General features: G+C 36.6%; 1 protein-coding gene across 1 annotated transcript in view; it reads left to right on the top strand.

Annotated features, from left to right (window-relative positions):
- Positions 1-14,228, top strand: part of LOC103798630 (thrombospondin type-1 domain-containing protein 7A-like) — a gene marked incomplete at both ends in the record, with an annotated part of 86,284 nt that extends 72,056 nt beyond the window's left edge. Inside the window, 3 exon segments of the mRNA XM_009070905.1 lie at positions 8,228-8,422; positions 10,777-11,040; positions 14,196-14,228. Of these exon segments, the coding sequence (XP_009069153.1) occupies positions 8,228-8,422; positions 10,777-11,040; positions 14,196-14,228 (492 nt within the window).
- Positions 14,229-16,652: the final 2,424 nt, after the last annotated feature.

Raw genomic sequence — 16,652 nt, 5'->3', positions numbered from 1 at the left:
CACTGCTAACTGCAGAAGTGAAATGTTCAGGTCATTAACTTCCTTGCAGTATTAAAGGATGTTATGGTATACTTTAAAAAGTCATGGAGTAAATCTTAAGCTAGTAGCTCCTACCACTTACTCAGAAAGTGTTACAGGAGATCAATTTAGGGCTTACCACAAAATGAAACCTGGAGGCATTGCCTGCTAATACAAAAGACTTCTGACTGTGGTAATTATTTTGAAGGTCTATCAAAATGCAATCTATCCCTAGCAGCTGTGGAGGATACATTCAGATTACACACTGAGAAAATAAGATTTCTGTCTTTGACGGTAGGAGTTCAGAGAGTACAAAATGTTGTCTTCTGTACTTGCATGGGAGTACCTAAATCTCTTGACTGCCTCAAAGTCAGTTAGTAAAAGAAAGGTAACTAACTGAAGTGCATGCTAATTTGGTTTTATTATTCTTGTGTGTCATGAGAGCTTTTTGGGGTTTTTATGTAAGTCAAATCATGTGCAGGACACACACATATGGAATAATACATGCTTTTGGAATTACTGGGCATGCAGTTTTCAGGTCTGGTAAAACAGACTGGCAGAATTTCCCTTTGCTGCTGCACAGAGTTTAATCTTGTGAAAGATGATGTATTCAAGCAGTAATCTCATTCCTACAACATACGTAATGGAAGTAGCTCTCTAGTGTAATGTGTTCAAGTGGAAGGGTGAGCAATCATTAATTAGAAACCCCAGGAGCAGCTAAGCCTGAAGAAAGCAGGTGGTTTTGATAGAGTTCTCTGAGTGTTTCTGAGATAAACTGTTGTAAAGATTTGTGTTTGCTCCTGCTTTTTGCTAAGTCTATCCTGTGTAGAAATTTTACTATAGAATTCACAGAGGAAGTTAAGTTGGGCAACCAAAGTTTATAGTGAATGCTGAACACTGAAATATGAAATCCATTGTGTATAACATTCTGATAAGGGATTTATAATTGCTGCTGGAACACAGCTATTTTGAACAGTACATTTAACTGTTTCTTGGTGACTGCTGTACAAATGTTGACCATGCTGTGAAAGTCGTTGACCTAGCAGCATTTAATTTTCAATTGAGAAAGAGTTCTCTTTCAAATTTCTAGTAATCACAAATGCAGAAATCACACATTCATTCATCTGTTTGTACTAATTTACTTTCGATGACAAAGTGTACCGATAATCTTATAGAAGTAATCTCTGCCCTTTGGTTTCCTGTGGATTGTCCTTTCATTTTGTGTTAATACTCAGTAGAGCAAGTAATTGCATTCTTGTATGTGGGAAGAGTTCTCAGTTCCCCTTTTTCAGTGCAAGGGGATGTTGCCAATGCTATCTGCTTGTCCTATTTCTGGTCTGATTACCCACGCACAAACACCGTAACACATAATGTATCAGCAAATGTGTTAAATAAGAAAGAATAGGAATGTACACCAGGGAAAAGGCACATCTGACCATGCATTAATTAGCAGTTTATTTTGAACAAAATAGTCTGTTAATATTATAATTAGAAAGATAATTAAATCTGAAGGAAAAACTAGAAGTTAGAAATCATTAAAAATTACTCTATCGGTGTACTCAGGTGTCTGATCTTATGAGTCTGTGAGTAACTAGAGTATATGCATGCCTTGCTTTATATCACAGTTTTACTATTTGCATTTCCATTCTTCAGCTTTTTTATCACATTTGGTCTTCCTTGGCAGAAGAGATACTTGAGTGAATCATAAAGTTTAGAAATGTGATTCATTGTTAAAGACAGCTCTGTTTCTATCTGTCTTGTGTAATGAAGGTTTTCTTACAAATCATGTCAGTTTAAATGAATGTCACAAACCTGTAACTTGGGTCAATGCAGATGAAAGAGAATAAAAGGGGTTGGTGACTTCTGGGTTTTGTTTTTATAAAATATTTTCTTTACTCTTTTTATAAGAGAAATGTTTGTTAGCTATTCATGCAAATGATTGGCAAGTATTTATATCTAATCCTAAGCATAGTAACATAGCATTCAATACCTGAGCAGCAAATTCATTGTTGTAGTCATGAACTTTATTTGAACAAGGCAGGTAGTCCTGAAAATTGTTTTGAATTTCTATGATGAATGAAAATCTGAAGTTGTATCACTGATACAATGTTTTTTAACAGTGGATAAGCATGGCAGAAATGTATTACAGAATTGGAGTAACTTGAGACTTCTGTCTTTTGTTCAAAACTCTCAAGAGAGGATGATATGGGTGCATCAGCAGGAGTTTGAAACTTCCTTTTGACCCTACCCAACAAGAAAAGGAAATGTAGAGAAAAGCCATATTTTACTGCAACAACATTTATATTGTTTTTATTTTCATGAGCTGTTTCTCAATTAACAAGAGTATATTGATCAGATGTCTTGATGTGTCACCTGAAATCCAGGAAGGAGAAGCACAGAGTGTTGGCAAATAAAAAATACCAACCCCTAGCTCCCACAAAAGTCAAGAACAAAAAACCAACCAAACAGCAGAACAAGAGAGTAGATGCTTAATAAACCCAAGCTACTAATATTTGATGTGGATGTGGGCTATCACTCTAACAGTGAGAGAAACCTGCTCCAGCTAGGGTGTGCAAAGAAATATTACTTTCTATTTTTAGGGCATATATTTGTTAGCACATAGATAGCTTCAGAACAGTAGTCTGCTGAGTGACATAGAATAATGAAGTTGGAAATTGTGAACAACTTAGGCAGGTATGTGTTATGTTTTATCTTAAATCTGTGTTAGTAAACTTCAGCTTCAGTGACTTCTGAAGAAACTTAGAAATACAACTCAAATCCCTTTTGAATTGTATGGAAAAACCTAGGAAAGTTACTAAAACTGCTTGTTTTGCCAGTAGCTCCTGAAAAATTAAGCATGGCTTGTTGGATTGCATCCCAACACTAGTGAAGAGGACATGTAGCAGATGAGAAACTCAAGTGCCCAACTGTAATAGCCTAATCACATCATGATGTATATGAATGGATGCACATAGTAAAAGCTATCCCAGTGACTGAAAAAAGAGATTTGCAGAATGATGCACAGCCTGCAGTCCTTGCCACCATAAATCTTCCTCAGAGTTTTGTAGGAGGAATGGGCTAAAAATTGTGAAATCTGTCAGCATATTCTGCAATAGCAAGAGGAAGGTTATTTGTAAATTTAAACAGAAGTTAAAGTAACCTGGCTGTCAGATAAAATATGTGAATAGTTGTACTTGATGTCACTTGGACTTGGCCATTATTAAAGATCTGAGTTCTTGCTATTCTTCATCCATAGGGTGTATGTAGGGTTATTTGAAATACAGGGGAATGGGATGAAGCTTCCCAGGATGGCCATGAGCCAGTGTCTGTTCTGCTGTGTCCCGCAGAGAAAGAAATATTCTTAGGCAACATGGTTATTATTAGAAGAGTATGCTGAAATAATTCTTGCTTTCTAGCACTGAAAAAGATTATTTTTGTTAAAAATACTTATCAATTTAAAAAAATGGTATCACGAGCATGTTGTAAAAGAAAGGACATAGAGCACCTTCATTTATAAAGTAATATTTAGGTATAAGGGTCACTGAATCTCACATCTCAGTGAAATCTCAGTGAAGTATGCTAATGATGGTAACACTGAAAAGGTCTTTATATAAACCTACACATAATATGACTTGTTAAAATACAGTCTCAGTGTTTTGTTATGCCAACAAGAAATATATATAGCCTGTAGTCCCCTGTTGGGACTTGGTGGAAACAATGCTATCCCAAAAAGTTTTAATTACATCAAAGTCCCTTGTCTAGAAAATTTAGACTGCCATTTATTTCACACCTTTCTTCTGGGAGATAATAGTTGTTAAATACCAAAGCAATTTTGTAAGTGAATGGCTTCCATGTTAAATTTGATTTTTCTTTTAGCTGTACTCCTGTTTTATGTTTTCACTTAATAATTACTTGGGTTTAAATCAGTAAAAGTGGAGCCATGCTCTTTACACTTACTGCTAATGTCTGTAATAAATATAATGTAGTTGTATAGGCAAAATAATTAGCCTGGCATGGCTTTATAGTAGTTGAAAACACTTCTCTGTATAGAGAGTTAATCATAGATCTCAGCGACTTTTAGGGAGTATAATTAAAGAACCATAAGTTTGATCAGAGAGTCAAGGGATGAGTTTGCCCAGACTAGGTTGTGAGTGGAAAAAGTAACCACTAACAGTAAGATCATTTCAGATGTCAAGGCAGTTTGCTAGCCAGAAGAGTGCATTAGTGAAATGTATACAGTTGTCAAAGTCCCCTCTTGAAGTAATGGAAAAATACTCACTCTTCAACAGTCATGAGGGGTATAAACCTTTCAAACTGATACTTCAATCTGTAGAATAACAATAGGAAAATGTAATAAAGAGTGAATCATCCAAGTCTTGTCAACTAGAACCAACATGAATAGTTATGGACAGGCACTGTGAAAATTAAGATTCAAGAACTGATTTAGTATGCCAAGCTGTCCTCTAATTTGTGTTGTTATTAAGGTGAAATATTTAGGTCTCAAGAACTAAGAGTTTTCCTGCTTTGATTGCTACAGGACAAGTGACAGTTAATCTGGAATAAAACCAAAGTGCTAATCCTCAAGGGAGCTTTTCACCTGGGTCTGCTTGATGTAAATTAGATGTACTAACATGAGTCTGAAAAAAATTTATGACAGAGTGGATATCTGCACACAGAGTAATGCTTACTAACTAGGAAAGATGGGGGAATGAATACTGGCTTTAGAAAAAGTCAATTTAGCTAGAAAGAAAGAATGTTCTTCAATGAACAACATTTATGTCCTATCAAAGGACTAGAAGGAGTGGCAGTGTGTAAAATAGGTATTAAATTTTTGAAGAATGTTATTAAAAATTATTGGCTCATCAGTGGGCCATCTTTTAGCCCTTGACTAGGTATAGTTTTAATTGTTAAAAATGGTGGCCTGTATCTCCCTGAGAATGCAGTGAAGATAATGCAGTTAGTTTTGCTGGTGTGTGCACATGCCAAGGTGCAGACACCTCAAGAGAGAGGATTTAGATTTGACCTCTATAAATTTCCATGTGGTAGAACTAGACTGAACTATGTTTTTACCTTAGAGAAGATGATGAGAGCTCTTAGCAGAGAAGAGTATCTCACAAGAATCCAAAACAGTAGCCTAGGCTTCTGTTGGGAGATGCTGGTTTGACTTTGTGTTTTTCCAAAGTGTTTGTGTGGTCTTAGAAATAGGTACAGAAACTAAGGTACAGTTAACAGATGCTTAAAGTAGTTGTGGTATGGATTTTCAATTTTTAGATATTTGATTTTGTTTATTGAATCACTGTAATCGTATCTGGGGGGAAAAAAAGGTTTCCTCATGTAAACTACACCAATAATAATAGGATTTGACAGAATAATTGTATTAGACAATGCACAGCTGGTTGGTCCCCCAATAAGCACAACTTAATGCAGTACTGAGCCTATTACAAACAGTGCTGGCAGCCCTGCTCCAAAGGGCAGTCAAGGATCAGGGAAGTTGTTTGCTTAGCATCTCTGGAAAAACACACACATCCTTCCTTTAACAGTGTCTTACCACAGACATGGCAAAAGGAATTCCCTTGGGACCTTCGGATATGTTTTGGTAGGCATGGGCTTGAAATGAACCATGTGGGTCATCAAGTCCAGCTTCCTACAGTCATCATGAGGTTAAAATTTAGTTTAGAAATGCCATACAAGAAAGGCTTTCTCAGAAATCATAGATCAGTAGACTGTAATGACTACTTTGCAGCAATCTAAATAAAAATAATTAAACAATAAAATTTCCTCAACTATTCTTCTTCTTCCTCCAAGAGAAAATAGGCATTGAATCATAGAATATCCTGAGTTAGAAGGGACCCACAAGTTCATCGGGTCCAGATTGTAGCCCTGCACAGGACAACCTCAAGAATCACATCGTGTGCCTGAGTGCGTTGTCCAAACATTTATTGAACTCTATCAGGCTTGGTGCTATGACAGCTTCCCTGGGGAGCCTGTTCCAGTGCCCAGATACCATCTGGGTGAAGAACCTTTTTCTAATATCCAGACTAAGCCTCCCCCTAACAGAGTTTCATGCCATTCCCTCAAGTCCTGTCACTGGTCACCAGAGAGAAGAGAGGGCTTCCTGCTCCTCTATTCCCCCACCTACAGGCGGTTTTCTGGTTTATTTTGAAACTTTGTATTCAAACCCTCCTTTTCTCCAGAAATTGAACTTCATATTTTTTTTTCTATTCACATGCTAATAAAGCAATTGTCAGCCAAATTGAAGTGCTATGCTTAAATTATGGAGTGTAATATAAAAGGTTATATTCTCTCATACAGAACAATATTTGGATGCAATGTTACTGCAACAATTGGTGACCCAAATTATTTCACAGTCTTGAGCTACATCTACATCTGGCACACCTACTGTGTGCTGTCAGATGCCAAGGAGCATAAATATAATTCTATTGTGTAAACAAACATCTAGAAGTTTCCAGTCTTGTTACTGTGTAATAAGTTGCATGTTCTTTTGGGAAAAGAAATAAAGTTTGGTTTACCGAGGCTCAGGATAGAGTAATAGATAAGTAACAATGTTTTAAAAACTATACAGGAGACAATAATAGAGCATTGTTGACTTGGATGAAGGGATAGAGTACCTCCTCAGCAAATTCACTGATACAAACTGAGAGGAATGCCCAGCATCCCAGAGTTCTGTGCAGCCCTTCAGAAGGACCTCAACAGGCTGGAGAGATGAGCAGAGAAGACCGATCTGGCATTCAACAAAGGCAAAAGCAGGGTCCTGCAACTAGGGAGGAATAGCCCTGTGTATAGGCTGAAGGCCGAACTGCTGGAAAGCAGCTGTGCAGAAAAGTGCCTGGGGATTCTGGTGAACAACAAGCTGTCCATGAACCAGCAGTGTGCTCTTGTGGACAAGAAACCAGTGGTATCCTGGGCTGCATTAAGAAGTGCATTGCTAGCAGGTTGAGGGAGGTGATCCTGCCCGTCTACTCAGGCCTAGTGAGACCATGTCTGGAGTATTGTGTCCAGTTCTGGGTTGCTCAGTACAAGAGAGGCATGGGATCCTGGAGTGGGTGCAGTGGGAGCTGTTGAAGATGATCAGGGGTCTGAAGCATCTCCCTTTTAAGGAAAGGCTAAGGGAGTTGAGTCTGTTAAGTCTTGAAAGACTGAAAGGGGATCATATCAATGTCTATAAGAATCTGAAAGGAGACTATCAAGAGGATGGAGCCAGGTTCTTTTCAGTGGCGCCAAGCAGTAGGACAAGAAGCAATGGACAGAAAATCGAATACAGGAAGTTCCACCTGAGCACAAGGAGAGGGTGACTGAGCACTGAAACAGGTTGCCCAGAGAGCTTGTGGAGTCTACTTCCCTGAAGATGTTCAAAAGCCTTCTGGGGACAATCCTGTGGAACATGTTCTAGGGGACCCTGCTTGATCAGGGTGTTTGGTTCAGGAGACCTCCAGTCATCCCTTCCAGCATTAAGCATTCTCTGATTGTTAAATATTCTATTAATGAAACAGACGTATTCTTTGTAAATCCTTATGTTCCAACTGCTTCCTTTTGTGTGACCTGAAGTTTTCATAAGGAATGGTTTTTTCTTATTAAGAAGCTTTTATTCAGAACATGACTACCCTGTTCTAAGAAGTTGTATCCCTATTGGCTAATTCTCCACCCCTAGAACACATGCTTTGTTCTTTAACCCTTTTTCAAGACCAAAAATTGCTAAAGAACATCAGGCATCAAAACTGTTGTGAGTGGTTAAGTGGTATCCAGAACTCAAATATGCTTCTACATTTTGTGTCTATCCCCTTTTCTAAAATACATTCTCCTGATAAAAGTTTACAGCTTATACATAATTCAGCTACTTAAAATGGTATTGCAAGTCTGAGATATAGGCTGTGTGTGTAGGAAAAATGATAATGTGTAGAGTGGTATAACAGGTGTGGATAACATGGTGCATGATAGTTACAGTTGTCTGCAAGATTATTTGTTTTCCCTGGTAAATCCTGACAAACAGTTATTTAAACAAAATCTCAAAAAAAAAGTCAGAAGTGTCAAGTGTATTCATTCAAGATAAAACTGATGGCAAACATTAAGTTGTGTAGGTATTCTGGGCTTTCAATGTGGCTTTGTAGTAGAATATTGTAAACTTTACTAAATTGAATAGAGAGATTCATAAAAATATGCTGAATTAAACTCCATCTCTTTTTGCTTCCAGCAATTACTTGTCGCAGACAAGACGGAGGACAAGCTGACGTCAGTGAGTGCCTTAAATACTCTGGCCCATTACCATCCTTAACACAGACATGCCAGATTCCCTGCCAAGATGACTGTCAGTTTACGAACTGGTCAAAATTTTCTCCCTGTAATGGGGACTGTGGAGGAGTCAGGACAAGAAAGCGCACTCTTGTTGGTAAGTGTAACCAGCAAATAATGCATCTTTTGTTAATTATTGCTACTGTTTTGCTTAAAACCCTAGGACTTCTGAGTTTCTCTTATGACAACCATTTGTCATAGTGTCAGAAAGCAGATCCAGTATCATGCTTTATATGCTGTTGATGGAACAACACCCAGGAGAAAAAACTCCTGCCATATGTCAGAGACTCTTGATCATGGATAAGGGGCTAGAAAGAAGATGAGAGAACACAGGATCCCAAGGTTTCTACTAAATATGACTCACATAGTAGTTATATATACTTTTCTTTATTTTTTTTTAACAGACCCATCAAAAATCATCTCACCTGAACAGGATCAGATGTTAGCCACTTGCCTTTCTCTTTACACATCTGGTTTTGGCTAAAACAGGAGTTCCCATTTGAATGCTGTTTTGGTGTATTTAAAATTACTGTGGCAGCTGAGTGCTTTTCAGCCTTTTGCTATAGATCACCGTTTTCAGCCTTTAGCTTTGGTTTACCTCTTTGAACTTCTTGGCTCAAGCCTTGAATGTCAGATTTATGATTAAACCAGCCCTTTCCCTGGCTGACTGTTTGCTCTCCAAGTTCTTTCATTCGCCATTGTTCCATTGTCTACATCCAGCAGCATGGAATGCCACATGAGGCAATACATTGCTTAATTTTCTGCCTTATTTCTTGACACAAGTAATAATGCTCCTACTTTCTGTTCCATGAAATCTCTTGACATTTTAGTTAACAGAATGAAAGGTTTTCCGGTGATGTCCAAACCCTTGTCACAAATTTTACTTTGTTCCACATGATCGACACCCTTCTACTTTGAAACATATTTTCCTTCAACTACTTTTTCATATATTTTTAATTATTATTTCTTCTACATGGGATGAAGAGAAAAAGAAATGCTCTGCTTCTAAATTATAATTGAAACCTCAAGAGTGAGACTTGGCCTCTGTCACAGCACTCTTTGCCAATTAGTCGTATCGTCCGTGGCAGAGGAAAGCTAGCTAAGGGGGGTGCCCATTAGCAGCTTCAGAAAGAATGTGATGGGATCCAAACCCTATCCCTGACTCCATCCCTCTGTAAGTCAGACCAGTGGAAAATGAATAATTCATGATCTTCAAGAAGCCTCACTGTGACTGTCTAATAATTCCAATAAACTTTATGCCAGGTTTCCCTCCACAAGGAAAAAAAAAAGCAGCCCTGGCAAACAATGTTTTTGTTTTTATTTTAAAAACAAAACAAGAAGGAACAGATTCTCTTACCACATTATTAGCACTTTGTGATATTTCCACTCCATAGTTAAGTTAGCCCTTCAAACTTGCTAAGACTGTGATATGTGCTGTGGTGTAATCTCTGTAGCAATGTGCTACCCAGGCTAGCACATAAAGCATGACTTAGAATAAATTCATAATTATTTACAGTGAAAATGAGGAGAAAGAGAAGTGTCTGTTTAGTAAGAAGTTGTGCTATAAAAAGAATGACAAACTTTTCTTCAGGTACCTTTTTCCTGTTCTAAATGAAAGCAGTAGTAGTTACAAGCATTAAGGATGCTGCAAAGTTGTGTCCAGTGCCTTGCTTTGAACAGCGAGGAAAATACTACAGAATATTAATTTACACTAGTATCTAGGTAACAAGCCTTTTTAAATCTACTTTTGCAAAAACTACTACATTAATTTATATGAGCTGTCTGGTATGGGAAGGAAAACTGAGCAAACATTACCAAAGAGAAGATTAAAAATATATTTAATAGGAAGTGAAAGTTGAGTAGATGGCTATCCAGTTAAGGAAAGAATACAAGAAGAGAATTGAATAGAAACAAATTCAGAGAAGGAGCTTATTTTATTAGAGGGGAAGGATGGTATTTTTTAACAAATGTACTATAACAGATGATTAAATTAAAGAATTTTGACAATTTGAAAGAAGATACTACTGTAGCAAAGATGCATGTTACTTCTGCAATTTCTGTCCACTTGAGAAAACATGATCCAGACAGAAATCTTGTTATTGAGCGACACCCTGATGATGAAATAGGGGGAAAAGGTTATATTTATTTAATTGCTAACTTTTTCAAACTATACTCCTTAAGCATTTTTATCCAAAGTAACTATAAATTATGTCTTTTTTAAAAAAAAAAGACATTGCATTTCTGAAAATTGTAGATATCCACTACTTTAGAAATTCAAGTCAATAACCTAAATGAATAAAGATTAATGTAACTAGTTTTAGGCATATGTATGTGATTGGCAAGCACTTGTTACAGAAGTAACAAGTTTACAGTTTATCTGCCCCTTATTACAGGGGGAGATAAACTGTAACCTGATACAAACTTGCTAAAATAACTATTTCTTCTTTCCAGGAAAAAGTAAGAAAAAGGATAAATGCAGAAATTCTCAGTTGTATCCTCTGATTGAGAATCAATTTTGTCCATGTGACAAGTACAGTGCTCAGCCTGTGGGAAATTGGTCAGACTGTATTTTACCAGAGGGTAAGATGGAAGTATTGCTGGGAATGAAGGTACAAGGAGATATTAAGGAATGTGGACAAGGCTATCGTTACCAGGCCATGGCATGCTATGACCAAAACAATCGACTTGTGGAAACATCACGGTGCAACAGTCACGGTATTTAGAAACATTTTTTCTTTCACCTGATTACTTATGTGCTTTACTTAATTTAACATAATATGTATACAAGAAGAATTAGCAGATTAGTATTTGTTGCTTAGGTTGCATTTTATTCTGATATATCTTAACACATTTTTCTGACTTGTAAAATAGTAAACTTAATTGTTACTGATTGCTACACTGCAAAAGTAAGTTACTAACTAGGTGTTTTAATAGATAGAAGCATAATCTTGTTATTTTTCCTGATAATGGTACCTAGAAATTTTAGAATAAAGCCATTTAGAAGGCTCATCCTCAAAAAATCAACAGACACAGGACTATTTTGGAAAGGCTGAAATTATTTCCACGTATTCTTTAGAGAGCTTTAATCTCCTTAAATAGCCTTATCTCCACCATTTGCTCTTCAGCACCTTAACAAGTATTGACCGGAGTTCACCAGCACACAACACTTTCTCTGTGTAAATCTGTCATGTGTTCAACTAGGATGGATAAAGACTTCGTATTCTTTGTATTTACATTGTTCCAGGCAGGAACAGTGTTTCTTCCTAAAGAAGATGCATCTGTAGCATTAAGATCCAAACTGGCACTTTCTGGTTTTCAGTGAACCAGAAATGTGCTAACTGACATCACTGAGAGTTTTTGTGTGCATTTTTTTTCCTGCTTGTGGTGCAAAATTGTATCTGAGCAATTGGTATGAAAAGATGGATGCTAGTGTCATAAAAGGTCAATGTACGTTTAATTTGTATATGTATTCTACTTTCTAGTGTTAAATTAAGATAACAGAAATTTCATTTTTTACTTTGATAAATTTAAAAAAGCTAATCAAAGAAATTGGATCAAATAAGGAGATTTTAATTTACAGTATTAATTCCTGTTTACAGCTATGATAAATTAGAATCTCAATGTATCAAACTAAGCTGTTAGCATATCTTTGTTATTCAGTGGAAAAATGAGCATTCAGCTTAACTCATCAAAGTGGAGCTGGAAGGTACTTTTGTGGAGAATTTTCTCCCATGTTTATTTTTATTGAAAATCATCTTTTTCTGTAGATAACTCATACTGAAAAATAAGTTTGTTTAAATACATCTGAATGACAAAGTCTAAATACTAAATTCTCATGGAACAGAAAACCTTTTTTTTACTCTGAGAATGTCCTTTAATTCTGTTCTCAGCTATTTGCTCTGGGTTGAGGCCGGCAAAGATTTAGTTTTTTTCTTCTGTGCAGTCTAAGGAGGATATGCTATGCTTGCTTAGCCTGACCAAGACTGTTTGCCATCTTTGTAGTACCAAAAGTTGCAGCTGCCTCTAATGACCAGCCGTTGTGTGAGCACAGATCTGTCTGGGCTGTGTAGTTGTCCTGAGGGAATTAGAAAGCTCCTCAGAAAGCTGGCAGGGAACAGTCAAAAAACAGTTGTGGAATAATCTGATTTTTTCAGAAGGCACCATTATGAAATAGAGAACAGAAACTTTTTCCTATTTCTTTGCTGATGTTTTTTGAACTATATTTGACACTATGTTAGAAATTCATATTCTTAAAGCATTAAGTTCAGAGAAACATTTGAAAAGTGGAAAATTATAAAAGAACTGCAGTCTGTGGTAAACTAGAGGGACTGATGGCCCACTGCCAGTCAGTTTTCTTTGACTTGAAGAATGGGGACTGTCAGCTTTTGTGTCAACAGCCAAGGGAAGGCACATGAGGAAAGAGGCTATCTGTCTGTCCAAGAGAAAATTGTAGCTGTTGTATGTGGTAGGTAAGGTGCTGTTTGAAGTAACTTGCAAAAAAAATGTAGGATATCTTTCTTTGCATAGAAGAAGCATGGATGTAGCTGCTTTCAAACCCTAGTAGTTCATGTTGAGATGGAATTCCATTAGAAGAATCAAAGAGATATGAGGAATAAAAAAGAATAAAACCTGATATTCTCAACCATCTTATTTTACCCTGACATAACTCTTCATGATAGCAATTTCCAATCTAATAGATTTTACCAGTGAATGTTGCCTACACTCACAGTGACCACAATAAATAATAATAATCCAGTGGAAAATCTACTAACAGTGTATTATTGTTATACCTACTATAGCCAGGGCTACTGTTTACATGTTATTAACACTTGCAGGCATCCTTCCCAAAGCATAATATAGCATTGCGCTTTATTTGGTTTTTTCTTTCTGCAGTTCCATCCCATTTTTCATACTGGAAGTTTGAAGTCACTTTTAAATCTTTTTGCAAACTGGAAGTGTTTGCCAGTCATTATAGCATTTATTGTAGTTTGGGAAGCCTGAATCCTTTGTTTTTAGGTGTTGTTTTCTTTTCTCTCTAGATCAGTCCATTCAGGTGCCTGGTGCCTTGATATTCTACCACTCAACCCCACCCACTCCCCATATGTGTTTTCTAATCAGTTCTATTTGAGGGAGAGAGAATATAGTTAACTTGGTCCATGGTGTAGTGTGTGAGCAGATGACGGCTGGAATTGCTATTGAATTATTCCTGTATTCCTTGCACTTTCCTAAAATTGTTTGGCAGGATTTCAGGTGTACAGGGAATGAAGTATCTAACATGACTTTGATGGTAAGGAATTAAACTGATGCTAAGGAATATGTCACTAAAATTATGCTTTCCTTTCCAGTAGCTCTTCAGTATTGATAGGTGTTGTATATACACATGGTATAGGCTTACCTAAAGCTTACCTAATTTATTGTCTGCCTTCAGCATTTTTACAGGTTTAGCATACTTTTGCAAATACAGTGGGGCTAGAGCAAATGATACAGATTTTTCAGAATATATTTGCTGTATTTTCTGGATATCTGCTTTGTATTCATGAGCTGCATTCTGATGGTTTGTTTTATTTTTCTCAACATGTATAAACTACTGTTTTGCCAGTTAAATCTTATTTTATATCTTCCAGTATTTATGATGCTTTTCTCGTTATTTTAATGTCCTTGTTGTATGACAGTTCTTCAGTTTGGCATCATCTCTAGATTTCAGTGTGCTGTTTGTTTGTTTTTTTCTTTAAGAACAAACATAAAAGCTATATTATGCCAAATCAACAAGGGACTTCTGTGGTATCACAATAGTACCCCACCTGCTAGCAAATAAAAGTGCTGTAGCTTCCCATCAATCTGTGTTTGGTTTTTCAAGCTGAACATGACAGGATTCATAATTCAAGCCTGCTTGAGTTGTTTTTGTAAATTTTAACAGAGTTGTTTATTTCCCCACAGAAATAGTAACTCTGGGGTTTTTTCACTAATTTTTTTACTGATCCAGAGAGTTATATGGTTTTTTTCAGACTTATCTATTTTACCTGCTATGTTATCCGCTTTATTCAGAAATTTTTTTTTACTATTAGTTCTTGTGGGTCTATTATTTCTTTTCCAAGTAGTGTAGCACATACTTGCAGTTTCTATAGGATATGATTTGGCAGATTAACTTGCACTAGGAGACAAATCAAGACCATTATTTAACAGAAGATGTTTCCTGTATGGTACCCAACATTTACTTGAACTTTTGTTATCTCCCGATGCTATGAAATCCTGAGGTGGGAAATGGAGATAATTGAACTTCTTCAGCTGTGATAACAACCTCTAAAGCTGACATAAGGGACAAACTGCACCCACACTGATGTTCTTAATATATCATGGAATATGTTATGTGATATAATAAAATGCCACAAGAAACTCAAATTGCAAGACTGTCAAAAGTTTTATGTAAATACTTCCATGTAAATCTGTGAGGCCATGAACAGGTTGGTGTTGCAAGTCATGCTGTTTTGAGTGGAAGGAATGAGAAGACAGACCTGCTCAGCAGTGCCAAAAAATCCATAAGCTGTTTGCTTTCCAAAATGTTGTGTGCTTATAGTCACAATTCAATTGTCTCACTCAGAAAACAAATGGTAAACACTTCAGGGCTATTTTTATTGCTTGACACATCTCATTTTTAAAATTTGAGAAGAGTTAACTAACAGTTTCACAGACACAGAGGAGCTCAAGGACAGGTGTGACACAAGGACACCCATAATTAGTAAGATCCTAAGAATTATGCTAAGAGGATTCTTGTGATAATTTTTGAAATTTTGGGTGTAGTCATAAAGTCCCAAGTGCAAACAAGTTTCTCAAAAAGATGGGAGTGACTGTAACAAAAAACAGGAGATCCCAAACACCTGAAAATAGACCTAAGTTTCGGCTGCAGAAAGACAAGGCAATTTGGTTTTTTCCATACTTTCTTTTTTATCTGGAGAGGTGGTGGTGGTGGGGGGTGTCAGTGTTGTATATTCCCACTATTTTGATTTTCCTTTTCAAATTTTTTTTTTTTTTGAAATTTGAGCTACATTTATTGGTGAAAAACCTTACCACCATTTGGCAGCCATTTGAAATATTCTACCAGTGGTATGTTTCAGCCATTCCAGTTCTGGGGAGTGTGGGTAGGAGCTGACAGCTGCCAGTTGTCAGCAGATGTGGTAACGTCAGCTAAAAGTGGTAACTGAGCTGTTGTTTACCTGTTTTCCTTAAGGGAAGACACATAAATTGCCCTTTCTCTGGTTCCTGCTTTTCTTCAGTACTACATAGGTAATTTTACTGGAGAAATACAAAAATGTATAGTTCACTTGATAGTCAAGTGTGAGAGGTTTTTTTCCATTAGAAAATCAGCAGTTGTTTTTCGTAGCTTTATCTCTGTCATCACTAGCACACTAGAGCTCTGTGGATAATGACATGTATCTGCCAACAATCTGTTTCAGTGCATTTGTGAAAAAAATTGAGAAAGCTTCTCTTCATTGTCCCTTTAAACTGTACATTGGAATTTTCATGACAAAAAAATCAAAGCAAGACACTGTCATGCTTATGAACTATGCTATTTGCTCTTCAATATTTAGTTTTTGTCTATCATATATCAATTATGAATCATGACCCACATAAGCTGAGTGGTGGTTGTGTTTGTGTGTGTGTAGTGAAGGCAAACATAGTAGCATGGCAGACAGATGCAGCGTTTTTATATAGGTCGTATTACCCTTCTTAATTCATGTCCTTTTACTGTTAAGACCTTAGGCACAGTCAAGCAGTCCAGGATAGTTTGTCTGCTGCCTTATTAGTGTGAGATTATTTCCCCCTTTAGCATTAATTAAATGAGATGCATTGATTTGTGCTGACTCTACAAAGCCCTTCGTGGCTACAAGGCTTATGTGGGGGATTAGAAAGGAGTATCTGTGTGTCAGTGAATACTTTTACAACAGCTGCTAGGAGTATCAATGTGGATCGAGGAATTCTGCATTTAATTGCTTATGTGTATGACAGTAAAATTTCCTATATTATAACAGAATCTATAGGGTCCAAGATGTCTGTCAGAACTTGCTTTATCCACTTTTATTAGGATTTTTCAAATCTGTTTTTTTCCCTGTCAATATTCTAACCTGAAGCAATGCAAGTTAATACAGAAAAAAATAAATCAGAGCATTAAAATTTAATTAAGACTTTCTGCTGAATGTCTGTTGCTTTATTCTAAAGTAAATATATAGTTCCCATAGGAGATACTAATCTAGTATGGTAGTAACCTTAGGTTCTCAAATTGTCATTAGGATACTTTGCTGCTTCATAGCTTGTATACTTTCTGACATTTT

Source organism: Acanthisitta chloris, unplaced genomic scaffold (genome assembly GCF_000695815.1).
Source record: "Acanthisitta chloris isolate BGI_N310 unplaced genomic scaffold, ASM69581v1 scaffold7543, whole genome shotgun sequence".
Taxonomy (NCBI): domain Eukaryota; kingdom Metazoa; phylum Chordata; class Aves; order Passeriformes; family Acanthisittidae; genus Acanthisitta; species Acanthisitta chloris.
This window is presented reverse-complemented; position numbering and strand designations above follow the sequence as displayed.